This window comes from Monodelphis domestica, chromosome 3 (assembly GCF_027887165.1).
Source record: "Monodelphis domestica isolate mMonDom1 chromosome 3, mMonDom1.pri, whole genome shotgun sequence".
NCBI classification, from domain to species: domain Eukaryota; kingdom Metazoa; phylum Chordata; class Mammalia; order Didelphimorphia; family Didelphidae; genus Monodelphis; species Monodelphis domestica.
The window spans coordinates 43,615,975-43,643,953 of record NC_077229.1 but is presented as its reverse complement, the minus strand read 5'-3'; the positions used below and the strand labels follow the sequence as shown (position 1 = coordinate 43,643,953).

Genomic DNA, 27,979 nt, shown 5'->3' with positions numbered 1-27,979 from the left:
ATTTGACCCTCATTGCCTAGCCCTTACCACTCTTCTGCCTTGGAACCAATACATAGCATTCAAGACGGAAGGTAAGGGTTTAAAAAAAAAGAGAGAAAACAAGGGGAAAAAGTTGCTACTCTCAAAGAGTTGATCAACAAACATTTAAGTGTCTTCTAGGAACCATCCAGAATACACATACTAACCAATGAGTATTTATTAAGCGTCTTCTGTGTGCCTCTTACTACTGGAAATTACTAGAATACAAAGGAGGGGAGAGAAATGAACATTTTTAGAGTACCTACTGTGTGCCAGGAACTGTGTGCTACTTAAAAATATTTGATCCTCACCACCTTGCAAAGTAGGTGCTGTTATTGTCCCCCTTTTGCTATAGAGAAAATTGAGGCAAACACAAGTTAAATTACTTGCCCAGGGCCATACAGCTAGTGTCTGAGAATGGGTTTGAATTCAGGTCTTCCGGAGTCCAGCCCCAGCATTCTGTCCCTATGACACAAAGATGCCTCAGCTAAGAAAGGCCAAAGACAGTTGCTGCCTTCAAGGAGCTGACAGTCTAATAAGAAAACACAAATCAATATGGAGATACACAGTCAAGGGGCATATTTGTATATTATGTATACAAACCCAATATGTACTTCCCTAATAGACTGAAAACTCCCAGAGGGCAGGAAATGTTTCCTTTTGCCTTTGTATTCAACTGCTTAAGTGTCCAACACACAGAAGATGCTAAATAAATGCTTCTTGCTTGCCTACAGGGATCCTTCTCTAACTCCTCTTAATTACCATGCGTCCCATCTCTTCATTTCCAATTTGCCTTCTCTATTAGACTAGAAGTCATCTCACCTCTGTCTGCCTTAGTTTCTTCCCCTGTAAAACAAAGGGGTTGGACGTGATAGCCTCTAAGGTCTCTTCCAGATAATCCAATGAGAACAAGCTACCAAGAAGGCTTCCTGCCTCCTCCCTAAACTCCATGGCTCTGGGAATAGTGGCTTGGTCTCATGAATTCAAGATGGCGGCTGGTAGGGACCAAAGCCATCTGCCTATGTACTGTATGACCAAGAATCAGCCTTCTGGTGGCATATCCAACAAGAAGAGTGGTAAGGGCTAGGCAACAAGGGTTAAGTGATTTGCCCAAGGTCACACAGCTAGAACATGGCTGAGGTCACATTTGAACCCAGGTCCTCCCACCTCCATCTAGCTACTCTTAATGTTTTATGGAATTGAACTGAATTTGCTGAAGGAGTCTTTGTTTTCCTAGTAGGAGAATGCACTCCCAAGTTCCTCTACATGAGAATAAACAATCCACTTTTCACAGAAGGAAAAAGGACATCTTGGATGGAAAGAAGACACACACACACATTTCTTCACAAAGGCCATTTTATTGCAGCCCTCTGGGAATTCCCAGCCTTCTAGCCTTTCCTGTCAGGTCCAACCTGTCCCCAGAAGGCACTTCCTATCTTGTGCTTTCCCTGCAGGCCTTGGGCATCAGTGAGCAGGGCTGGAAGGACAACCCCAGGCCCAGACCAGCTCCCACCCCGAAGGAGGCTAGTGCTCCAGAAATGGGGACTGGCCAGAAGCTTTCTAGTCAAGGAATAAGGACTAGACCTGCATGGGGAACTCCCTGATGAGGAAACTCCCTCTCCCAATCCACGGTAGCACCTCCTACATAACTGTATTTTAGAGAGTTGTCTAGAAAACCAAGAGGCTAACCAGAGTCACACAGCCAATAGATGCCAGAGGTGCAATTTGAACCCAGGACTTCTCTTTCCACTGTGACTCAAGGCTGCTAAATTATAAAAGCCTGGGGACCCTTTGCCAGGAGCCAGGGAGGGCTCAGAAAGGAGGCTGGAAATGTTTTCATGTGCTTGGAGGCCTCTTCGGCTTTCCTAAGCTGTCTTGGAGCTCAGAACTTGTCCCAGACACACCTTGTCTTTGGCACCCACTCCTCACGCACCAGGTTGGAAAGAAATGGTGGTTTGTGGGTCAAACCCCTTTATTTTATAGCAAAGGAAATGAAGGGTACCCCGGGAATGAGGACATCTAATACTTGCCCAGGATCCCAAGTCTTAGAGCAGGTTGGGACTTTATGAACAAGCTATCCCCACTCCCTAATTTTCAACTGAAGAAATTGGGGAATACTGAAGGTAACTGAAGCACCAGAGGTAGGATTTGAACCCAACTCTTCTGACTTCAGACTTTGAGGCTGAGCAGGGCAAGTCATTCCCTAGTCTGTGACTTATCTGTAAAATGGGGGTTCCTATCTGACCTGCCTGAAAAATCTGAAGTTCCTTTGGACAGCTTGAGAGGTAAAAAAGTTCTCCCTAACTCAAGCTGCCCTGCTCCCCAAATGCTACTAGCCTGGCAGAAGCTTCTGGGAGAGAGGAAAGAGAGATTGGGGTGAGGGAGGCTTTCAGTCATTCTACATCGTCCCAATGGATGCCTCCCCAAGAATTGTTTCTAAGAAGATCCGGTCCAATCGACCACGTAGTGCGAAAGGAATGTGATTGGGGTTTCGATGTTAAAGAATTGCTCTACTGCAAATATAAATAACATGGGAATCAGTTTTGAACAATGATACGTGTATCACCCAGTGGAACTGTTTGTTGGCTTTGGGAGGGGGGAGGAGAAAGCGGGGGCTGAGGAGGAGATTGTGAACCATGGAACCATGGAAAAATATTCTAAATAAAAAATTTAAAAGAAGATCCGGTCCAATAATCCTTTGCAAAGCCAATTACCATGTGTGAACCAGAGAGGGAAAACATCAATAAATCACAAAGTACCTGGGGAAGCCCTAAATTCTTTTTTTTAATGAATAATAATCCAAACCCCACCCCTACCCACTGGGCCAGCAGTGAGATGAAGGAAAGTCAGGCTGCACTGAGGTCCCAGAAAACTGGCCTCAAAGGCCTCTGCAGACAAGCCTGGAATGGGGACAAATGAGTCATTCTTCATTCACCACGTGGCCCTTCCCTCTGTCTGTCTTCATAGGAGACCCACCCTACCAACACACGTGCCACCACAGCACATCATGAGAGGCAGCATTCAGCATCTCGTGGAACCTTACGCCGAATCCCCGGTCCATGGGGTTCTCATCTCCGGCACAAAATGAGGTATCACAGCAGATAGAGGTCTGGACTTGGAGTCAGGAAGGCCTGAGTTCAAACCCTTAGATACTCTAACTATGTGGCTCTGGGAAAGTCATCGCACCTGTCTGCCTTAGTTTCCTCCCTTGTAAAATGAAGAAGTTGGGCATGATGGCCTCTAAGGTCTCTTCCAGGTGATCCAGTGAGAACAAGTTACCAAGAAGGCTTCCTGCCTCCTCTCTGAACTCCATGGCTCTGGGAATAGTGGCTTGGACTCATTGAATCAAGATGGCGAATGGAAGGCATCAAGGCCATCTGCCTATGGACCTGACCAAGAACCAATCCTCTGAGGACGCATCCAACAAACGGCTGTCCAACCTCTCCTTGAAGGTCCCCAGGGATGGGGAACTCACCACCTCCAGAAGCTGCCTATGGAGTTGGGTTTTTTGTAAGCACACATTCCAATCACAGGGCAGCTCCCAGGTCCTACCCAGGAGGCCAGTGGTTGTTGACGCCCTCATTCTCGAGTTGTTTTTTACTGTTGGACTAGACCTGAGATTTCACTGGTGAGGGACGTCTTTCCTACAACTCAGAAAGTCACCTGGGGACACCGAGGTTGAGCGAGGTCTTCCTGGCTCCCCACCCACTCACCGGGATGTCTTGAGTGGAATTCAGCAACTATCTTCCTGCAGTTTTCTAGCTAGAGGTCTTAGGCATAAATGAGCGAAGGCACAACAAGCTCCCAGACATGAGAGGCCTGTCTCTCTTGGCCTAGCTCGGTGGCCAGCCCGCCATGAATGTTTGATGGGCAGCAGGATTGAGGATGGAATCTCTGACCACCAGAAGGCCGAGCATCGTCCTGGGGCGAGCTGGGGCACTGGACAGGCCTCTGTAAGAGGTCAGGGCTCTGCCCAGAGCAGAAGAGAAGGTAGCAGGAAGGAGACCACCAGGGTCTCAAGGAGGTGAGAAATGCCCACCAGCTCTCGAAGTCGGTAACTTGGAGTCAGAGGGTTCCCAGAAGGCACTGAGAAACGAAGTGATTTGTTTGTGGTCTCATAACCAGTATGTGGCAGGATTTGAATTCAAAATGTTGACTCCTGAGGCCAGGTTTGTCCCCTCCACATCATGTCTTCTCCAGAGGAGGCTGAAGAAGCTGAAATCTCTTTGAATAGCTGAAAGAATTGTGCTGGTGAGTCAGGGAATGGGGCTCCCCTCCCAGGAACCCCCTACTGGTATGGCCCAGCTCAGGATGCTGGCACACCCCCAGACAACTGCTAAGCCCTCTCCCTGGCCTTAGATCTGAAAAACACCAACCACCAGCTTAGAAGAAAGCTCAGAGAGCTGAGGGTGGCCAGCACAATTCTCTGGGAAGGGGACCCGGAGGCACACTCTGAGCATGAACCTGGGCATCACATCTTGGGCAAGGGTCACCCTGGAGCAAGAAGGTAGAGGTCTGGCTGCAGAGACCACCTCACACTCCTGCTGCCTCAATTTCCACCTCTGTAAAATGGAATGAACAGCAGCACCCACCTCACCGGACCTGCCTGAGGCGCCAACGATGACAGGTGTAAAGAGCTCAAAGGCCCCCCAGAAACGTGTCAGCTAAAAAGGCTGGCGGCCCTGCCACAGGCGTGAGCTCCGAGGAGTCCCTCAGGACCTCGGTGCCCTCCTCTGTGAAATGAGGGTGTCGGCCCAGACAGCGTCAAGGGCCCCGTCTGGATCTGAACGCAGGGACCCACCTCACTCCCCATCCGCAGCAGGGGCCTCGGGAGAACGCAGGGGCAGAACGGTTTTCCTTATGATGCCGGGAGAGGATGGAGGGAGGCCCGAGCTCTCCTCCGGTGAGCAGCTCCCAAGACTTCCCAGAGCCGTGGCGTGATCTTGGGTAGGAAGAGTAAACTTCGGCCCTCGGGGAGTGACGGGAATAAAAGGGAGGCTTTGTAAACAGTGACCGGAGGACTGGGGCGGAAGGACAGACATAGAGACGAAGGGCAGGAGGGAGCGGCCCCCAGGAAAGGCTGCGGAAGAGGCCCGGGGCCCCAGGCCAGCCTGGATAAGTGTTTTCAAGCGCACACCCAAAACCTTCCCCCTCCCCCCTTCCCGGCGGAGTGGCTAACGGGGCCGCTCCTGCGGGCTCCTGCCCGGACTCAGAGGCCCGCTGCCCCGCGCCAGGCGCAGCAGTCAACAAAGCGAGGGTGAGTCCGTCTGTCCGGAGGGCCTCGGGGTCGGGGCTTTCCGGCGGGGGAATTTCCCGCCACGGCCTGCGTTCCCCAGCCCGCCGCCCCCCGGTTTTCGGTCAGCCGGGTCACGGCTGGCCTCGGCTTTGCTGCCACTCACTCCGGAGGGCCAGGATCTCCTGTCCGTACCAGTCGTGGAGCCTGGAGAAGGGGGTGGCGCCAGGCGTGAAAGGCGTCTCGGGGACCAGCAGAGGGGCGGGGACTAGCAGAGGGGCGGGGCTGGGGCCTGAGGAGGGCTTGCGGCGGGGAGGGATGGGCGGGGGTCGAGGGGCCCCCTCGTGGCCCGTCCTGGGGAGGGTGCCGTTGGCCAGGCTGGGGGCCTCGTGACTCCACACGGCACAGCCGTTCTCCTTGGGGCCGGCCGAGGGCAGCGAGCGTTCCCTCCGGGGGGGCACCAGGGCTTCGGGCCTCTGCCTGCCTCCCGAGCGCATCTGCTCCAGCTGCTGCTCCAACTCGCGCACCACCAGTCGCATGTAGTCGAAGCTGGCCCGGGACAGGGCCTTGACCCAGGCCTCCATGGCGGGCTGGCTGTCGGCTGCCAGGATGTACGTGCGAGAACGGGCGCCGGCGAAGCGGATGGCGAAGGCGAACTCCTCGGCGGCCTCGCACAGCTCCACCGTGCAGCCCTCCAGGATGATGACGCCCACCGGCTCGCGGCTGTCCCGGTCCTCGAAGTAGAAGAGCATGTTCCCCTTGAGCACGAACCAGCGCTTGTGGTAGGCCGTGTGGCGCTCCCCCTTCTTGTACAGGAAGCCCGTGTTGTCGGCCGGAGAGTCGCAGGTAGCGTAGAAAGCCAGACTCCGCTCATTCAGCTTCATGGTGGCCAGGGACCTAGGCGGGGAGAGAGAAAGAGGGGGAAAGAGTCTGAGGGCCAAACAGACCTCTCCTCCGGGAGGAACTGGGTTCAAATCCTGACTCACTTCACCCACTCCCCGAGTGACCCTTCCACTCCCTGAGTGACCCTTCCCTCTCGCTATGCCTCGATTCCCTCAGCAGCCTCAAAATGAGGGAATTTGACTCAAGATTTTATCTTTATTTTTTACATTAAAAAAATTTTTTTAATAAAAACCCTTACCTTCCATCTTGGAATCCATACTGTGTATTGGCTCCAAGGCAGAAGAGCAGTAAGGGATAGGCAATGGGGGTCAAGTGACTTGCCCAGGGTCACACAGCTGCGAAGTATCTGAGGCTAGATTTGAACCCAGGACCTCCCATCTCTGGATCTGGCTCTCAATTCACTGAGCTACCCAGCTGCCCCCCATAAAAATTTTTTTATCTTCATTTTTTTAAAAAGTTGACTCAAGAAGACTTATAGTCCCTTCTGACTCAAAAATCCTACGGGGATGAACACACCACTGTCCTGGGAGGGAGGAGATCCGGGCTCCAGTCCTACTCCTTCAGGGACCTGCTACGGAAGCCCACACAAGCCCAAGTTCTCTCTGGGGAAATGAGGGGGCTAAGGTATCCTACTCAGCTCCAACATTCCCGTTCTAAGGCCTTTCCTGGCTCTGACACTCCCTGTTCTAAGGGCCCTCCCAGCTCCGATCATCTGAGGCTCTTTGGGAAGATGAGATGAGCACACACACGAAAGTGTCAGAAAGAATAAGCCCGCATCCCTGTCATTTGGTGCTCAATTGCTTGATGCTGGCCGGAGGTCAGAGGGCAGGACTCGCCGTTCAGACTGGACCTGAGCCAGGGCCTGGAGGATGGGAAGGTTCCATTGCAGAGCTCACCCCTTCTGAGCCCCACACTGGAAACCCCGACCAGGCAGCCTCAGCGGAAAGGCAACTAGCCCTCTTTTAGGATGGCTCATTGAAATAAAGATAGCAGGATTCAATGAACAAGCAATTACTTACCTGTGCATGGAGTCTAGAGAAAACTAAATACAAAAGAAAAGGAGGAAGATTTATCCCAGGACTGTTTCTCTATGAAAAAGACAGGACCATCCTGGATTCCAATTTGGCCTCAGATATATTCTAGCTGCATGACCCTGGCTAAATCCCTTAACCTTAATTACTTGGTTCTTACCATTCTTCCACCTTGGAACCAATATATGGAGTATTAATTCTAAGATGGAAGGTAAGGGGAAAGGGAAAAAAAAGAGGGAAGGAGGAAGGAAGAAAGGGAGGAAGGAAGGAAGGAAGGAAGGAAGGAAGGAAGGAAGGAAGGAAGGAAGGAAGGGAAGAAGGGAGGGAGGGAAGGACAGAAGGAGGAAGAAAGGAAAGGAGGGAGGGAGAGAGGGAGGAAGGATGAAGGGAAGGAAGAAAAGAAGGAAGGAGGGAGGGAAGGATGGAAGGAGGAAGAAAGGAAAGAAGGAAGGGTGGGAGGGAGGAAGAAAAGAAGGAAGGGAGGGAGGAAAGAAGGAAGGAGGGAAGGACAGAGGGAGGAAGGAAGGGAAGAAGGAAGAAAAGGAGGGAGGGAAGGACAGAGGGAGGAAGAAAGGAAAGAAGGAAGGAAGAAAGGAAAGAAGGGAGGGAGGGAGGACCATCTTGCAGACAAGTGGCACAGAGATCTGGATTAGAACCAGGAAGCCCTAAATTCAAAGGCTCCCTCCTGAGGTCCCCTAATTCTAGTGCTTTCCTTCCAGTGATTATGTCCAATTTATCCTGTCTTTAACTTTCCTCATCTGTAAAATGAAAATGATAGCAACTCCCTCCCAGGGTTCTTGTGTCAAACTATACAAGTCACTTTGCAAACCACCAAGTACTAGATAAATGACAATAGATTATAATAAGCATTATAATGATAATGTGCCCAGCAATCTCTGCACCATCTCCCACCCTTTTCCATCTCTTCTGAGAGCCATGGTAGCCGACTGCCCTGTAGCTTCACACCCCACTCTGTGTGACTTCCCAGCCAAAATCTCCTTTGGAGACCACTGTGCCCCCCCAAATTAGTGTGTAAGCTCCCTGAGGACAGGAGCTGTTTTTATATTTGAGCTCTTATCTAAGAGCTTGATATTCATTTATTTATCCTGTGATCTTATGATGTGTCATCCCTGACCTTTCGACAGCCCAAGGGTGGGTCCAGAAAGAAAGAAAATGTTGTCTGAGCACCAGCCTGGAAGGTTACCAAGAACCCAGTTACCAGGTTGGCCAAGTCAAATCTGGTGAAGTCAACAAAGCGTTTCCTAAGTGCCTACTATGTGCCATAACTCTCCAAGGCCATCGGCTAAGTTCTAGGGGGCACCGCCTGCATGGGCAGAGACATGGAGAGACAAATCAGAGGCTCCCGGAAGCATGAGCACTGCTGTTCCCATTCCCAGCTGGTCTGCAAAGTACTCAAGTGTGTATCAAGCTCTTTCTAAGGGCCAGGCGGTGTGCTAAGTCCTGGGAAGACCAAAAGAGGCAAAAAGTGGCTTCTGTATTAGCCCCATTTTGCAGAATAAGAACCCCACCCCCACCCCGAGGCAGCCCATTCTTTTCTTCTCCTTAGAAGGAGGATCGTCCCAACAAACTCAAATTTGCCTCTCTAACCTAGGGGCCCAGGGATTTGGAGCTGGGAGGGACCTTAGAGGCCATCTCGTCCAGCCTTCTCATTTTTACAGATGAGGAAACTGAGGCATGGGGGCAGTAGAGTGACTCCCAGGGTCATACAGGTACAAAGTGTCAGGGCTAGAATTTGAACCCAGGTGTTCTGACTCCAACTGGGGCGATCTTCCAAGAGTGGTAACAGCCTTGAAGATGGGTTTCGCCTTTATCCATCCCCACTGGGCCCCAGAAGGCTGGGGAGTGAGCTGCTGAGTCTGGCCCTAGGTCAGCCCAGGAAGCTGCTCTTCTGGGAAGGGAGAAATTCCTGGGATCTGCTGAGGCTGTGGACTCACAGGGGTGAGCCAGCCGTGTGGCCAGTCCCGTCCCCTCCCCAGAGGACAGAAATTGCAACAGACATGGCGCCTTATCTCGAACACTGCCCAGAGAAGGGCAGGGGCCCAGGGTCCATGGGAGAGGCTGGGCCAGGGCTCCACAGGACAGAGTGCCATTTGCTCCTGACAGGGGACTCCTGGGTCAAAACCCTGGTGGCTGCCGGCCCTCCTTGGAGCCCACCGACTCTCCTTCCCGGCTCACCTGAGAGCCGTGAGCATTAGCCAGAGGAAAGGGAAGAGCCCCTGCGTGAGTGAGCCCTGGAGCCTTCAGAAGTGGCTGCAGCCTCCTTCCATCCACCCAGGAAGTAAAGGGGAGGAGGAAGAGGAAGAGGGAAGGCTAGAGCTCCCCTAGATAATTAACTCACCTCCTCATCTTCTCTACGGTGCCTCTCCCCTTCCAGCTACACATCGCCCTCGTACCCATCCCTCCCTGGAAGTGATCGGCCCATTCTAAAGTCATGGGAAGCCAGAATCAGAATTCTTCCACCTATTTCTTTAAATAGGCAATGAGGGATAAGGGACTTGCCCAGGGTCACCCAGCTAAGAAGTGTCTAAGGCCATATTTGAACCCAGGACCTCCCATCTCCAGGACTGACTATCCACTGAGCCACCCAGCTGTCCCCCTGTTATTTCTAAATTGGAAATTTCAGCTACCTCACCCCGTCCCCCCACCCCACCCCCACTTGCATGCCTGGAATGAACTTCCTCTCCACATCAGCCTTTTAGAACTAAACTTTTTTCAAAGCTCACCTCAAACACAAGGGCCTTCCAGATTACCACCACCACCACCCCCAACCCCTCCAGGCCCTGGGGCCTCACCTTATCTCTATTTAGGAAGATAGGGGGTGCAGTGCTGTGCCTGTAGTCAGGAAGATCTGAGTTTGAATCCTGCCTCATACCTTTATTAAGTTATAGGATCCTGGTGAGGCTTAGTGGATTGAGAGCCAGTTCTGGAGATGGGAGGTCCTAGATTGAAATCTGACCTCAGACACTTCCTAACTATGTGACCCTGGGCAAGTCCCTTAACCCCCATTGCCCAGCCCTTACTGCTCTACTGTGTTGGAATCAATACACAGTACTGATTCTAAGACAGAAGGTGAGGGTTTAAAAAAAAGAAGATATAGGATCCTGGGCAAGTTAGTTAACCTCTGGGACTCAGTTTTCTCATCTTTAAAATGGGGAAATAGGGGGCAGCTAGGTAGCTCAGTGGATGGAGAGCCAGGCCTAGAGATGGGAGGTCCTAGGTTCAAATCTGGCCTCGGCCACTTCCTAGCTGTGTGACCCTGGGCAAGTCACTTCACCCCCATTGCCTAGCCCTTACCACTCTTCTGCCTTGGAACCAGTACACAGTATTGATTCCAAGACGGAAGGTGAGGGTTTTATTAAAAATAATAATAATAAAAATAAATTAAATAAAGTCTGGCCTCAGATACTTCCTAAATGTGTGACCCTGGACACATGCCTAGCCCTTACCACTCTTCTGCCTTGGAACTAGTATTGATTCCAAGACAGAAGGTAAGGGATTTTATAAATATAAAATAAAATAAAATGGGGAAATAGTACCCCATCTCCCAGCATTGTTATAAGGATCAAATGAGTTAATATGTGTAAAGCGTTTCTATATAAATAGACAACATATAATAAATATATAAAGAGGGTTATAGAAATGTTAGCTATTATTTTGCATATACTTCCAGGTACATGAATCCACATCTCCTCGCCGCCTCCCCCCCAAACCCGCCCTGTGGAATGGGAGCTCCTTGAGGGCAAGGACTATTTCTTTCCTTTTTCTCTTGTATCCCCAGCCCCTATCCCAGAGCTCGGCAAACAGTTGGTGCATAATAAATGCAACAACAATGACAAATGATTGCTAACCAATTCATAATTAGCACCACATCTTTCAGGAATAACATGCAAAATGTTTAATGACTGACAAACAAGGAGCAAGCAAGTCCATCCTGAGGAGCAGCTCTAATTCCTTTCTGTGCCTCATTTGCAAAATTGCTGCTTATTCACAAATTAATTAGGCAATGGCCTCTTTAGCTAATAAAGTCTAAACAAAAAGCAAAAAAAAAAAAGGAATGACATGCAAAGAACCACATACAAACAAGAAACATGCAGGATAAAGGAAGGATCATTCTGAAGAGAAGAGCTGCTTCTCCTGCCTCAGATGCGTCTCCCTCTTCTTATTCCATCCTTTCTCATTCTTTCCTCTTCTCCGACCTGGCTCATCTCATAACTGATTTCAAATCCTGCCTCCGACACAGACTAGCTGGGTGACCCTGGACAAGTCACTGAAGCTGCTGGCCTCCGTTTCCTCATCTGTAAAATGAGCTAGAAATGGCCAAAAGAGGTCAAGTGAGCCCTGCAGCTTTCTGAAACCTTCTTTCTAGCCAGAAAAGTAACAAAGCGGGAGGAAGCTTGGGTTGGGCAGAGGAAGGAAGGCTACACTATCTCTGTCCTAGAGTATCTAGTAAGAGTATCTCTGCACTAAGTATCTCTGCCAAGAAAACCCCCAGTAAGGTCACGGAGAGTCGGAGAAGACTGAACCAAGAAGCTTCTCTCGCTCATTTAGACAGAGAGCTCATGAAATGCCACCGATCTAGGGAATTCCAGGGGCTCCCCATCATCTCCAGGACCCGCTCATCAGGAGCCCCTTCTACCTTTCCAGTCCTCTTCCTTCCACTTCGCTCCCCTCCGCGTCCTCTGATCTAAGGCCACTGGCCTCCTGGCTGCTCCATATACCGGCCACCCCATTCTCTGACTGGCCTCCCTGGCTTCCTCAAAGACGTAGATCCAATTCTGCCTTCCAAAGGAAGCATTCCCAGCATCCCCTCCTGCTTGGGCTCTTCCCCTGCTCTTATTCTCAAATCTCTAGGTTTTTTCCTCTTCTCCCATTTAGCTTGCATCATATTTACTTAAGCTTACAACTTATCTTCATGAGTTCAAATCCAGCCTCAGACACAGACTAGCTAGATGACCCTGGACAAGTCACTTCCATGCTGGCCTCAGTTTCTTCATCTATAAAATGCGCCGGAGAAGGAAATGGCAAAAAATGCCTTCCTTCTGCTGAGAATCTCCTTTTTTTTTTTTTAACATCTCACATGTCTTGCGGGTCCAGAGTTACTTCAGTTGTCCCTCCCACGAGGATGTATCTTCCTTGAGGGCAGGGACAATGTTTTTGTGTTCCTTTGCTTCCCTGACTCATCGTACACATACTTATCAAGTGACTGGTCCTCCAGCCTCTCCCTGGACTCACATCATTCACAGGCTTCAGATTAAGTTCTGTTTGATTAAAGCATACACTCCAAACCAACGCAGGGCAGCTCCCAGGACCAGCCCAGGAAACCATTTACTGCTCTCCTCTTCCTCCCCCTCAAGAAGCTTCCATGGTTCCCTATGGCCTCTCAGATAAAATGCAAACGCTTCTGCTTGGCATTGAAAGCCCTTCAGCGTCCAGCTCCCGTTGGCTTTGGCCAGCCGTTTCTCCTTATTCTCCTCCACCTTCCACCATTCTGGCAAAACTGGCCTCCTTCCTGCTCCTGGAACTGGCACCCCCACACACACTTCGAGTCTCCTTCATCCCTCAGATGCTCTCCCGGCACATCCCTGGCTCTTGGGATCTTCAGCAGTCACTCAGGAAACAGGCACAGCAGAAGGCAGTCTCTGCTCTTGAGGGGCTCGCCATCTAATGGGGGGACAGCATGCAAACAGCGACGTGCAAACAAGCTGGCTGCAGGACAAACCGAAGACAATCCTGGACGGAAAGCACCAGTTTTAAGGGAGTCTGGAAGGCTTCTTGGAGGTGGTGGGATTTTAGCTGGGACTTGAAGGAAACCAGGGGGCAGCTAGGGAGCAGCCAGGTGCCACAGTGGATGGAGTACCAGGCTTGGAGTCAGGAAGACTCATCTTCCTTTGTTCAAATCTGACCTCTGCCACTTGCTAGCTGTGTGACCCTGGGCAAGTCATTTAGCCCTGTTTGCCTCAGTTTCCTCATCTGTCAGAAGGAAATGGCAATCTAGCTGTGTGACCCTGGGCAAGTCATTTAACCCTGTGTGCCTCCATTTCCTCATCTGTAAAAACTGGAGATGGATGTGGCAACCTAGCTATGTGACCCTAGGCAAGTCATTTAACCCTGGGTGCCTCAGTTTCCTCATCTGTCAGAAGGAAATAGCAATCTAACTGTGTGACCCTGGGCAAGTCATTTAACCCTGTGAGCCTCCATTTCCTCATCTGTAAAATGAACTGGAGATGGATGTGGCAACCCACTCCAGGATCTGTGCCAAGAAAACCCCAAATGGGGCACAAAGTGTATGTGAGGGAACATGGAAGCCAAGAAGCAGAGATGGAGGAGGAGAGCCTCCCAGGCATGGAGGACAGACAGAGAAAATGCCCAGAGCCAAGAGCTGAGTGTCTTGTTGGAGGCACAAGAAAAAGGTCCCTGCCCTAAAGGAGCTTCCATGGTGCAGACAGATAAGAACCAGCATAGATAAGTGTCCTGTGCAATTGTTCTATGACTCTTCTAGACCCCAGTCAATCAGCAGAGATTCTGGAGTGGTCTGCTACTCCCTTCTCCAGCTCATTTGACAGGTGAGGAAACTGAGGCAGACAGGGTAAAGTGACTTGTCCAGGGTCACACAGCTAATTTGCCATTTCCTTCTTCGGCTCACTTGACAGATGAGGAAACTGAGGCAAACAGAGTGAAGTGACTTGCTCAAGTTCACATACTAAGTGTCTGAGGTTAGGTCTTCCTGACTCCAGACCCAGTGCTAAACCATCAGAGAGAATGAGAAGCCATGAGAAATATGGAGTTAAGAGACTGCTCCCAATCAAGCAGATCCTGGAAGGCTGCCAAGAGGAGGTGGCATCCACACAGGTCTTTAAAGGACAGGGAGAAATCTCCCAGGCCAAAATGGGGAAAACATTCCTGAGACTGGGAGAAGAGGGGAGACACTAGAGGAGGTTCAGACACTATAGTTTAGAGCATCAGGGTCCAACTCAAATGGAAACAGGATTACTAACGTGTACAGATGGACTCCTGCTGCCATATACTGACTTGAAGCTTTCTATCTGGTTTTGTTTTTTTTAACCCTTTCTCTGCCCCAGAATCAAAGCTGCGTATTGGTTCTAAGGCAGAACTACACTAAGGGCTAAGCAATGGGGGTCAAGTGACTTGCCCAGGGTCACACAGCTGGGAAGTGTCTGAATACAGACTTGAACCCAGGACCTCCTGTCTCAAGGCCTGGCTCTCTACCCACTGAGCTACCGAGCTGCTGCTCTGTTCTGAGTCTGTTTCTGCGTCTAAAACAAGAAGGTCCCTTTCGGTTCTGACGGATTCTCAGGCCTCCTTCCCTTTCACCAGAAAGACCCTCCCTGGGCTTTGGGGACCCCCAATGCCAATGAGAAGAGAAGGGCCATTCCAGGCCCTGGAGCCAGCCACGGAGTGCCCAGAGAAAACCTGGACAAGAGCTCAAGGAAAGGACTGCGCCATCCCCAGCCCTCTGGAGGGCTTCGTGAAGGAAACAAATCCCTCTCCGCAGAGGAGGCACTTCTGGGGGCGGAACTGGGCCCACACGGTCGGACTTGGCTGATGAAGTACTTGGTTCTGCAGAACTCGGGGGTTTCTTCTGGGATTCCCTGCTCTAGGAGCCACGGAGCGGCACAGTCGGAAGAGAGCAGCCGGGAAGGCGAGCAGCCCCTTCTAGCAAGCAGCTCCCTCTCTCAGCCCTCTGGGCCATTAGTAGAGAGAATCCGGAGCCCGGAGTGTCCGGTGCCCAGGAATCGGCCCATTTCCTCTCCCCTGGCATCTGTCGTGGGGACAGGAGAGAAATGCTGAGAAACAGGACACGCGAAAACCAAAAAGAGCTGGGAAAAGTCCAAGCGAACCCCAAAGAGGCCCCACGAGCCATGGAACCCCAACGCCTCCACAGATGGCGGCAGAAAATGGAGCCCAGAGCGGGGATGCTTACTAGCCCACGGTCACACAGCCATAAAGACGGGCTCTCTGAACCAAGCCCGGCCTTCAACGCCGCCAACACGCTTTCCTGGCTCCGGGGAACAGAAGCTAAGCCCTGAAGGAAGGGGGTAGACCTGCTCCCTTGAGAAAGCTTCTATCCAAAGGATCCTCAGGAGAAGCCCAGTAAACAAGAGACGAAATGCTGAAGGGAGAAGGTAGGGATAGGGTGGGGCTGGGGGAAGCTCAAGGCCAGGGCTTGCCCTCTCCCCTCTTGGCCCCCATCCCAAGACAACCCTGTCTTACTTGCCTGAGAAGTCAGAAACTCTTCTGAGCTCTCTCTTCTCTTACTCGGCCACTCAGAACCACTGCGCATCTTCCCCGTTCTCTCTTCCTTTGCTCTACAGTCTGCCGAGGAAGTGACCTATCCCCTGGCCAAGGCGAGCCTGCTCTCTCCTTGGGTCCCAGATCCCATCCTCCACCCTCCCAATCCCTCTGGAAGACTGGCTCCCTCACTTAGGCGGCCTCTTCCTCTCTCCCTAGAAGCATGCCCAAGCCTTCCCCTCCTCAAAAAAACCAAATCACCCTTTACTTGACCCTCACTCTTCCCTCAAGTTATCATCCTCTCCTGGCCCTTTGACATCCCTTCTTCTAGACACTCTTTCTTCCCTCCTTGACCTTTATGACATTCCTCTTGATTCTCAATTCTGTTGTTAATACCACTGAGTCACCCATCACCCAAGTTCACAAGCTCAGACCCACCATCAACTCTTCCTTACTCTCAGAGCTAAGTTTACCTCCTATCTCAGAATCCTTTTCCTTTCCCCACTCATGTGGTTACCACCAACCATTCCGTTTCCCTTTCCTCCCTCCATCTCTCTCTCTCTCTCTCTCTCTCTCTCTCTCTCTCTCTCTCTCTCTCTCTCTCTCTCTCTCTCTCTCTCTCTCTCTCCTTCCTCTCCCTCCATCTCTCTCTTTCTCCCTCTCTCCATCTGTTTCTTTCTCTCTCTCCATCTCTCTCCCCCTCTCCCTCTTTCTGTCTGTCTCTCCCCCTCCCCGTCTCTCTCTGTCTCTCTCTCTTCCTATCTCTCTGTCCTTATCTCTCTCTGTCTCTCTCTCTTCCTATCTCTCTGTCCTTATCTCTCTCTGTTTCTCTCTCTCTGTTTCTCTCCCTCCCTCCTCTCCCTCCATCTCTCTTTCTCCTCTCTGTCTCTTTTTCTTTCTTTCCATCTCTCTCTCTCCCTGTCTGTCTCTTTCTCTCCCTCCCTCCCTCCTCTCCCTCCATCTCTTTCTCCCTCTCTCCATATGTCTCTCTCTCCCCCCCCCACTTCTAACCCATCCTCCACATAGTCAACAAAATAATCTTCCTAAAAAAGGTTCATTGGCTCCCTATTGCCCCTAGAATACATCTGACACCTGTTCAGTGTATATAAAACTCCATTGACTCCATTTTACACTTGATGGAACTGAGGCACATAGAGATGACTTGATTTACTCAAGGTCTCACAGCTAGGATCAAGGATTATATTTAAAGTCAAGTCTTCTGGACTCCAAATTCATCACACCCTTCACAATTAGACTCTAGTTGATTTTTCTAAATGTTTCACATTATTTCCCATTACATATCTTATGTTCAAGACTTGGGATTCCATCTCCCACCTCCCTGTCTTTGTACCAGTGGTTCCCAATACCGCAAATTTATTATCCCTTCCTCATCTCTGCCTCTTAACATGCTTCACCTCCTTCAAGCCCTCAACTCAGGAGCCACTTCCCAGAGCACCTCCTATGGCAAATCTGCCCCATCCTTTGAAATTAACTCCCAAATATACTCTTTTCACTAATCTGTGTTTCATTTCTATCCCCCAGGCAGGGACTATTTTGTTTGTGATGTCTTCGGGTCCATTATGCCCTGGACATATTAGGCAAGCACTGTCATTGTCCCATCATCACCCTCTGCCTTTGTGACCCTGTGGACAAGACTCCTCGGATATCTTCAAGCAGAGGCTGAATTCACGGGATACATTCTAGGGAGGATTTCTCTGTTGTGTTGTTCAATTGTTGTTCAAGTGTCTGACTCTGTGGCCCTGTGGTTCATGGGATTTTCTTGGCAAAGATACTGGAGATGGTTTGCCATTTCCTCCTCCAGCAGCTTAAGGCAAACAGAACTTGTGACTTGCCCAGGATGACACAGCTAGAAAGTATCTGAGGCAGAACCTGAACTCAGGTCTTCTTAATTCCAGACCCAGTTCTCTATCCACTGGCAAGGGTAAGACCTCTCCCAGAAGTCTCCTATTTCCTCCAACAGATGGCCCCTTGGTCAGCCTCACTCTTCATTTATTCCGATCTCTGCTGGCTCCTTCCGTACTGCCTACAAACACATCTATGTCTCTCCTACCCTGAAACCCCCTCAAATGATCCTTTTATCCCCATTATCATCATCTTAGCCCTTCTGCCCTCTGTAGCTAAACTAGGAAGTCTACACCAAGGGCTCCACTTTCCTCCTCGTTCTCTTACTGCTGGCTTCCAACTTTACTCCACCCAAATCCCTCTCTCCAAAGTTCCTAAGGATCTCTTAATCAACAAGTCCAATGGCCCCCGGGATCTCGGCAGCCTTGGCCACTGTTCCTTCACACTCTCTTCTCTCTGGGCCTTTGGGACCCCCTCTCTCTCCTGCCTTTTTCTATCCACTGACTGCTCCTTCCCTCTCCCCTTCTTTTCTTTCACTTTAATCTCTTCACCCCACCAGGGATTCAATTGTCATCTCCATATAGAGGATTCTCGGGTTTTCCTCTTCTGCCCCAATGTTTCTGTGGACCTCTAACCTGGCATCCCCAACTGCCTTTCAGATATCCCAAGCTGGATGTCCAGTAGACATCTTAAATTTAATATATGTATATTAAATGTATACATTTATATATAATATATAGTTTATATATTATATTAAAATATATCATATAAAATTATAAATAAAAAGTATAAAACAGAACTCATTATCTTGGGGGCATCTGGGTAGCTCAGTGGATTGAGAGTCAGGCCTAGAGATGGGAGGTCCTGGGTTCAAATCTGGGATCAGACACTTCCCAGCTGTGTGACCCTGGGCAAGTCACTTGACCCCCATTGCCTAGCCCTGACCACTCTTCTGCCTTAGAACCAATACACAGTATTGATTCCAAGACAGAAGGTGAGGGTTTTAAAAAAAAAAAGAACTCATTATCTTTCCTCTTAATACTGTCTCTCCTTTCCTCCCCTCCCCAATCTCCCCTATTACTGTAGGGGACAATGCCACCCTCCCAGTCCTTCAGACTCCCAACCCAGGAGTCACCCCCGACTCCCATTCTCTCACCACCCTCATATCTAAGCTGTTGCCAGGGCCTGTTGATTTTGCCTTTGCAATGACTCTCAAATGCGCCCTGCTTTCTGCTCCGACACTGCCACCCCATTTGTACAGCACCTCCTCACCTCATGCGTGGACTGTCTATTGTTACAATAGCCTGCCTGCCTCACGCCAATCCATCCTCCATTCAGTCGATTTTCCTAAAGTGCAAATCCAATCGAGTCATCCTTCCTCTCACTCAATAAGCTACAGTGGCTCCCTATTGCCTCGGAGATCACATACAAAATCCTGCTTGTCATTCAAAGCCCCTCATAACCCAGCCCTTCCTACCTTTCCAGCCCGCTTGTCCCTTACTCTCCAGTATATACTCTTTAATCCAGGGACACTGGCCTCCTGGCTATTCCATGAACAAAAGAGTCTATCTGGGGGCTCTCAGCCCTCTCTGGGATGTTCCCCATGTCTGAAATGCTCTCCCTCCTCTGTTCAGCTCCTTTAAGTCCCAAGCAAAATCCCATCTTTGATTTGTTTATTTTTTGTTTTTGTTTATTTGGGCTTTATTATAGAATTACTTTTTATTTTGGCAAAATATTTTTGTGGTGGCAAAAAAAAAATGGAAACTAAGGAGATGTCCCTTGATTGGGAATGGCTAACAAAGTGTAGTATATGGTGGTGATGTAGTACTATTGTGCTGTAAGGAATGATAAACAGGATGACTTCAGGAAGAGCTGGAAAGAACTCCACAAACTGATGCAGAGTGAAAGGAGCAGAACCAGGAGAACATGGTGCACAGAGACTGAAACACTGTGGGATAGACTTTGCTACTAGCAGCAATGCAATGATCCAGGACAATCCTGTGAGATTTATGAGAAAGATGCCGTCCACATCCAGAGGAAGAACTGTGGGAGCGGAAATGCAGAAGAAAAATATATGATTTATTATTTGTTTAAAAGGGTATATGATTTGGGGTTTGGGTTTTAAAAGATGACTCTATTACAAAAATGAATAATATGGAAATGAGTATTGAATGATAATACATGTATAACTCAGTGGTATTGCTTGTCAACTCCAGGAAGTGGGAGGGAAGGGAAAGATCATGAGTCGTGTAACATGGAAAAAAATTTTTTTTAATTAAATTAAATTTTTTAAAGAAACTTTAATAAAATTAATTTTGGCAAAATGCTATGCGCAATTGGGTTTTTAACTGTACGTTTGCATTGTGGATATGATTTATAAGTTAGTCCTCATGGGTTACAAATTTCTTTTTTTCTTTGGAGTCTTGTGCATTTATTTAGTCATGTAGAGTATCCCTCACCTCCTTGGGCCTACTTCCTTTCTTCTTTTTTACTTTTATAGATTTTTTTTCCTATTCCATGTAGTAACAAATTTCCGGAGTCATATAAAAACCCATCTTTTAGAAGAAGTCTTCCCCAGCGTTTTTTAATTCTAATATCTGTCCTCACTTAATCGCTTCCTACTTAAACTGTCCAGAAGGTGCTTGCACGTGTTGTTTCCATGCCGTCTTTCCCATGAGGTCTTAAGGGTAAACCTGTCTTTTGCTTCCTTCTGTATCCCCAGTGCTTAGCAGAGTGCCTGGCACCTAGCATGGCTTGAAGATAATTGACATCCTCTCAGCCCTGGTTCCAGTCGCAGCTGTGTCCCACGTAATCAGCTATGCTGATCAAGTCTCGAACCCTCTCCTGAGCTTCAGCTGTCCCGTCTAAAGATCTAGATGGATGGCCTCTAACGTCCCTTCTAACTTTAAATCTATGAGCCTTTTCAGAGCTGAAAATCTAAGAGGGTCCATGAGGCCAGAGGCCGTGGCAGGCCTGGTTTGGGGACCTGAAAGATTAAATCAAGGCCGTCAGCAGCTCCAGAGAAGGGAGGAGAGGATATCCCCAAAGGAACACCGTAACAAGTCACTTAAACCTGCTGCCTCGGTTTCCTCATCTGTAAAATGAGCCAGAGAAGAAAATGGCAAACCACTCCAGAATCTTTTTTTTTTGCCTCCCCAGGCACCAGGGAACCCTAAGAAAAGCTGCTGCATCCCACCATCCTGGGCTTCCCTTCACAAGCCATTAGCAAAATAGGATTACCAGAAAAGTTGGGACTTGGAGTCAAGAGCCGTGGGTTCAAATCCCACTTCAGGCACAGACCAGCCCTATAACCTTGGGCAAGTCAGTTCAACAAGACATCAAAACTCCCTGAGCCTCAGTTTCTTCGTCTGTAAAATGGGAACAAGAATATCTACATCATGTACCTTGTAGGGGGGGGGGGGGGTCTTATTTAATTAACCCTTTATAGAAATATTTGCTGAATGAATGCTCGGGGAGGGCAGAGGGTGTTTGTGGATCGCTTGAGCTTGGCAGTTCTGAGTTTCAGGTGAGCTAAAGTGGACTGAGTGTTCTCACTAAGGCAAGGCCCCTAAAGCAGGGGGGCCACTAGGCTCCCCAAAGAGGGGTGACCTGATCCAGCTTGGAAATCTGGAGCAAGAGAAAAGTTCCAGACCAGTGACGTTGGGATCAGGGCCCTCGGGGCCTGGGCAAGGCAAGGATAGCCAGTCTAAAATTAAAAAGAAGATGCTAATGCAATGACCACGCGTGATTTCGGAGGCCCAGAAGATGATGAAGGGGAGCCCCCTCCCCCCCAAGAGATAACGGACTCAACCGCAGAAGACCCTGGCGTTGGCAGACACGGATCGGGTGGGAATTTCTTTTTGCTCGACTATACCTATTTGTTAGAGAATTTTGTTCTTTTTTCTTTTTCAAAGGAGGTGGGAAGAAAATGGGAAGGAGGCAGGAAGAAACCGATTTCTCTTCATTTTTTTAGGAGTTTTTTTTTTCATTTTTCATTTAAAAAATTTAAGTATAGAATCGTAGGCTTAGAGCTTAGAAGGGGTATCAGAGGCCACCTAGTCTAACTCTCCCATTTTACAGATTTGGAAACTGAGACCCAACAAGGTTGAGTGACTTGCCCAGGGTCACACACCTGGTTTGCCATTTCCTTTTCTAGCTCATTTGATAAATGAGAAAACTGAGGCAAACAGGGTTTTAAGTGACTTGTCCAGGGTCACCTGGGTTTAAGGAAGGCTCTGAGGAACAGACTTCCTGCTCCAGGTCAAAAGGGAGCTGGATATCTCAGAGGCCCCACAATTCGAAGAAGACGCTCCCTCGTCCTTCCTCCCTGAGAGGGTCTGAGCAGAAGCCTGGGTTCCATTCTTGAGCGAGGCATTATTTTTAGCACGTTTCTGTGTTCCCACAGAAACCACAGAACTCAAAACCCAGCCGGCTACTCTCCAACCAGGAGAACTGAGAGGAGTCGAGGCCATGTCAGAGAGCAAAGGAGCACATCGGCTCAGTGTTCTGCCCCTGAACATTCCTCCAACCCGAAGGGATCCCATGACCCTGCCTGGGGACGGGGCCAGATGCTGAGAGCCACTCGGCCAGCTCCTCCCAAGCTCAGTCACCACGCCTGCCTCGCGTGGAAGGAAGGAGAATAAATCAGAAAGTATTTGTGAAGCACCTACTATGTGCCAGGCACGGGGAACCAAGAAAGACCTGGTTTCAAATACCGCCTCTGACACTAGCTGTCTGTCTAGCCTCAGTTTTTTCCTCTACAAAATGGGAATAATCCTGTGGAAGGCTATCCAAACTCCTACTGGTTATGACAGAAGTTCTCCATAAGTTACAGGTCAACTGCTGCTCAATCCATCAATCAACAAGTATTTATTTATTTGTTTGTTATTTATTTATTTATTTTTATTTTTAAGCCTTAACTTCTGACTTAGAATCAAGACTGTGTATTGGTTCCAACGCAGAAGAGCCATAAGGGCTAGGTAATGGGGGTGAAGTGACTTGCCCAGAGTCACACAGCTAGGAAGTGTCTGAGGCCAAATTTGAACCCAGGTCCTCCCATTTCTAGGGCTGGCTCTCCATCCACTGAGCCCCCCAGCTGTTCCCAACAAGTATTTATTAAATGCTAACTGTATGCACTCCAGCATCTTTGCCAAGAAAACCCCAAATGGAATGTTAGAATCAGACAGGACTGAAATGCTAAAGTCTGGGGATATCAACAAAAATCAAACCCAGCCCCTGCCTTTGAGAAGCTTCCATTCTAATGGGGGAGATGACTTGAAGAACCTATCGTCTATTGGCTTTGGATTGGGGAGACCGAGCGGTGGGGTAGCCCCAGCTGGATGAAATCATCGGTTGGGACCAAAGCCTAGCTCACAGGGCTTTGGGGGGGAGCTCAGATGGCTTACTTGAAGTCCTTTCAAAGATATGAAGGTTTTGTTTTTAAACCCTCACCTTCTAGAACAAATTAAAACTCCCCAATTAAAAACTAAATTGGAAATCCTAAAAATCAAAGGAGAAATGAATAACAGTGAAAGTCAAAGAACTATCAAACGAATAAATAAGACTAGGAGTTAGTTCAATGAAAAAATAAATACAATAGATTGCAGAGCATTGATTAAATAATAAAATATTATTTAATATATTTTTATTTATTTAATTATTTAATAATAATAAAAAATAATAAAATATTGATTAAATAATAAAAAAGGAAAGAAGAGAATCAAATTACCAATATCAACTCCCATAGTTCTTTCTCTCAATGTGATTGGCATTCTTTGGGAGAAAGAACTGTGGGAGCAGAAATGCAAAAGCAAAACATATGACATCACTCGTGTCACATGTATATGTGGGGATGTGATTTGGGGTTTAGGCTTTAAAAGATCCCTCTACAGCCAAAATGAATAATATGGAAATAGGTATCAAGTAATAACATTTGTACAACCCAATGGAATTGCTTGTTGGCTCTGGGAGGGAGGAGGGAAGGAAATGAATCATATAAACATGGAAAAATATATTTTTAAATTTTTTAAATTGCCAATATAGAAAACGAAAATCTCACCTCCAATGAAAAGGAAATTAAAGCAATCATTAGGAACTATGTTGCCCAATTATATGACAATAAATCTGATCATCTCAGTAAAATGGATGAACATTTGCAAAATATAAATTGCCTACATTAACAACGAGGAAATAGAACACTTAACCCCATCTCAGAAACAGAAATTGAAGAAGCCATCAAAGAAGTAAACCTTTACCTTCCGGCTTCTTATCAACTCTAAGAAAGAAGAGTGGCCAGGGGGAGGCAGTCGGGCAAAGTGATCACCAAATCTGAGGATTATAGCTCTGGAGCAAGAAGGGACCTTCTGAGGCCATCAAGTTCAACCTCTCTCGTTTTGCAGATGAGGAAGCTGAGGCCTACAGAAGTAGAGGGACTTACTCAAGATCACAAAGGTACTAAGTGTCAGGGATGGGATTTGAACCCAGGTCTTCTGACTCCAGGATCAAAATACCACAATGCCAATTCATACTCTTAGGGAGCTAAGAATGGCAAAAGTAGCTAGGGTATAAGGCCTGGAATTGGGAAGACCGAAGTTCAAATCTGGTCTTAGACACTTACTAGCCTTGTGACCCTGGACAAGTCACTTAACTTCATTTGTCTCAGTTTCCTCATCTGCCAAATGGCAAAATAGAGATGGAAATGACAAACCACTCCAGGATCTTTGCCAAGAAAATCCCATGGACAGTACTGGCGTGCTACGGTTATATGACTCTCAGCAAGTCATTTAACCCCATTTGCCTCAGTTTCCTCATCTGTCAAATGAGCTGGAAAAGGAAATGGCAAACCACTCTAGTATCCTTGCCAAGAAAACCCCAAATGGGTCCCAAAGAGTCAGAAACAACTGAATGACAATAACCAATCCATCCTCTATCTATTCAAAGTAGGTGGTGTAAGAAATCTCTTTTTTTCCCTTCTCCCCTTTTGGACTATGGATAGAGGAATAATAAAACTTAAGGGCAATTTGCAGGATGGAAAAGTAAAAGGGGGAAAACAAATCCCCCTCCTAAGTGAGGCTCAGAGCCTCGATCAAGCCTCTATCGTTACTAAAGGCTTCACAAACCTCCAAGGGCTGTCTAAAGGCGAGCCAGCATTACCCTTTTGGCCACCTCTCAGTTACAACAAAGAGCTCTCCCCCTGTAAAATGATGGGGAGTAGACTGAAGCCCCCTAAATTTCCTGCAGCTCTGACTCTCCTCCTGATCCCTGGAGGCCTGGTCTACATAAGATCTAGAATTCACCTGACGGCTCTCCAAGACCCAGCCAAAGGCAAACACTAAGAATGTTTTCCAGGTGACTCAGAGAGACCCTCATGTTCCTTTGCCTGGTTTAGAAAAGCAAAACAAACCAGCCTTAGATTTGTATAAGCCTTAATTATGAGTATGACCCTACTCAAGTCATTCAATCTGTGAGCCTCAGTTTCTCCTTTATAAAATCAAGGGCTTCATTTTGAGAACATCTGAGGTCTTTTCCAGTCCTACATCATTGCCATTATTATTAGTATTTCTATATACATTTGCAAAGCACTTTACAGATATATAATTTATCCTCACAACTCTGGGAGAAAAGTGCTAATGTTATGCCCATTTTTGAGTAATGTGGAAATAGATATCAAGTGATAACATTTGTACAACCCAGTGGAATTGCTTGTTGGTTCTGGAAGAGGGGAAGCAAGAGGGGAGGGGAAAAAATGAAGCATGGAAACATGGAAAAAATTTTTAAAAATAAAATAAATTTAAGTCTCAAAAAAATGTATGCACATTTTCCTACTATGAAAACTGAGGAGGAGAGAAGTTACTCAGTCAGCCAGAGAGTAAGAAGAATAATTGCTAACTTTTATAGTGGTTAGTATGTGCCAGGCATTGTGCAAAGCACTTTACAAATATTATCTCATTTGATTTTCCAAACAACCCCAGAGGGGAGATGCTATTATTAGCCCCTTTTTACAGATGAGAAAACTGAGGCAAACAAAGGTTCAGTGACTTGCTCAAAGATAGCTAGTAAGTATCTGAAACTGAATTTGATCTCAGGTCTTCCCAAATCCTGAGCCAGCTCTCTAAAATAAAAAGGGAAGAGGATTTTGAAGGAAAGAGGAGTGATGCTCGGTGAGTACCAGAAGTGGAAAGATTAGAAAGAAACTTTAAGGTAAAAGTAAGAAGGTGGCTCAAGTGGATAGGGTGCCAGGTCTAGAGTCAGGAGAACCTGGGTTCAAATCTGGTCCCATGTACTTTCTACTTGTGTGACCCTGGACAAGTCACTGAACCCTGAGTGCCTAGTCCTTCCTGCTCTTCTGTCTTAAAATGCATACTAATTCAGAAGGGAAGGGTTTAAAATAATGGTGAAAACCCCAAGGTCCCCGTTAGTGCAGGTCAGCCTCCTGTCTTCCTAAGGCCATGGCCAGTCCATGCTGTCTCACAAGGTAAGGAGGAGGAGAAGATCATTGATTTTCTCCTCATTTTACAGCTAAGGAAATGAAATGGCTCAACTGAGGTCATCTAATGACTTAGAGGGAGAACTCAGTGCCTGCCTAGATCTCCAGATTTCTCATTCTACTCTAAGAAATTTCCCAAAGAGTGGAAACGACGTGTCAGAGGCAGACAGAAAAGTCGACTGGACGGGCAGGATGTGGGGTGGCAAGAAGATGTGCCCTATTTGTCATCCACTATTTTCCAAGAAGTCCAGAACCTTATCTGAGGTTTCATTTATTCATTAGCTACCCCAGCCTGAGGAGGCAAAGATCACAGAGAATCATGTCCCCACCTGGGTCAGCAAATTGGATTCATTTCATTTGCTTAAAAAAGAAAGATCAAAGAATTCACACCATTTGCCTTATGTCCCACAGCAAGGGCCCAAATCAATCAATCAGATGTTTATTAAGTTAATTATTATTCATTATTAAAACTATTTTGTGCCAGCAACTAGAATTCTGAGCCTGAACTGGGGAAGTTCAAATCCAGCCTCAGACACTGACTTCTTTATATGACTCAGTTCCTCATCTGTAAAATGGGAATACACTGGAAAAGGGAATAGCCAACCACTCTAGTATCTCTGCCAAGAAAAATCCCCTTGGTAAAGTCAGACACGACTTGAACAACACATGTGTTAGGCAGCGTTCTAAACCTTGGGGGTTCAATAAAAAGAAGCCAAAGGCAGCCCCTGGCCTCCAAGAGCTCAGAAACCAAAGGGCTCTAATCTAAATCTAAATCTACTCAACTCCAGTGCCAAGAAAACCCCAAAAGGGGCCGGGAAGGGTTGGATACCACTAAAAAGCAACTGTCAAACTTTTTGTCTCTAACGTGGCCTTTAGACTCTTGAATTTGTTCATGTGTTTTTGTAGGTGAGCATATATTTATAGTATTCAAAATGAAAATGTCTTGGCATTTTGATGAAAATAGTTAGCTTGAAAACTGCCTGAAAAGGTCTCTGGGATACCAGGGACCTCAGACTACACTTTGAGAAGAACCATTCATCTAGTCCAATCCCGTCATTTTACAAACGAGGAAATGAGGGTCCCGCTTCAAACTTCTTTATCAATAAGTGACTTGCCAGATGTCCCTAAGCTTGTAAGGAGCCATCAGTCAATTAGCATTTCTTTTTTTTTAAGAGCTAGGCAATGAGGGTTAAGTGACTTGCCCAGGGTCACACAAAGGCCATATTTGAACCCAGGACCTCTCATCTCCAGGCCTCCCGGAGCCACTTAGATGCCCCTCAATTATTTCCTAAGCATCTACTATGTGCCAGGCACTGGGCTAAGAGCTGAGGGGAAAAGGGAAGACGAAAGGTAGTCGGTGCCTTGGAGGACAAGCAGCCAAGCACAAATTGGAGATAATTAAGAGAAGGGAGGCACTTTGAATCCCAGGCCCAGATCTATGTGGGAAGTAGTATCCCCAGAAACTGTCCAATGTAGCCCCACACTCCGGGGGCCAGCCTGGAGGTGACCGAGAGCCTCCTCTTTCTGGTCTAAGGAAGGAGGATGGGCCGGCACAAGAGCCTGGAATTCGGGGAATCCTCAGAGTTGGAGTCTCCAATAGTTTTACACCTTTGTTTTTCCAGTACCCAGTCCCGCAGGAGGAAGGAGGGCGCCAAAGTCGGAAGATTCGAGCACCCGGGTCTCCCCAAACAAAGGAAGGGGTGTGTTACCCGTCCTGCTCCGGGGGGCACCAGGAGCTTGCCCCCCTACTCCCACTGAGCTCGGAAGCCTCTCGGTCTCCCTTAACATCTGGCTCCTCCCAGCTGTCAGGCCTGCAGGTGTCCTGTCAACAGAACAGCCCCTGCGGAGCCTACGGGCGGGGGGGTTCCCCAGTGGCCAGGGAGACAACGGGGCTGCCTGGGCCCTGGGACCCGTGGCGGTGCTGAGCGCCCGGGCTGGGAAGCCAAGCCCTCCAGGGCTCTGGGTCGGGGAACTGTCCTGCTTAGCCCGTCCCGGGGCTCGGGGTGCCAATAGGCTGGCCTAGAGGTGACCCCCCCTCACTCTTACCTGGCAGGCGGCTCTCAGCTAGGGCGCAAGCACGGGGCGTCCTGATCGCGCTGGGGCCGGGACCGAAACCAGGATCCGGGCCGGGACTAGGACTGAGGCCGGGACCCGGGCCAGGACTGGGGCTGGGGC

The 27,979-nt window shown here is 48.4% G+C and overlaps 1 protein-coding gene across 4 annotated transcripts in view; it reads right to left on the bottom strand.

The window, feature by feature from the left end:
* Window positions 1-1,356: 1,356 nt before the first annotated feature.
* PHETA1 (PH domain containing endocytic trafficking adaptor 1) overlaps window positions 1,357-27,979 on the bottom strand; it is a 26,785-nt gene continuing 162 nt past the window's right edge. Inside the window, exons 1-4 of one of the 4 annotated variants that reach the window (XM_056821760.1) lie at window positions 27,851-27,979; window positions 5,418-6,148; window positions 4,820-4,987; window positions 1,357-4,252 (exon numbers count right to left, since the gene is read on the bottom strand). The exon at window positions 27,851-27,979 is cut by the window's right edge and continues 162 nt beyond it. In XM_056821760.1, coding sequence (XP_056677738.1) covers window positions 4,821-4,987; window positions 5,418-6,135 — 885 coding nt within the window. In that variant the 5' untranslated portion in view covers window positions 6,136-6,148; window positions 27,851-27,979 and the 3' untranslated portion in view covers window positions 1,357-4,252; window position 4,820. Of the gene's footprint in view, window positions 6,149-15,438; window positions 18,001-27,850 lie in introns of those variants that run through there. The other 3 variants (XM_056821759.1, XM_056821758.1, XM_056821761.1) reach the window with 3 other exon arrangements.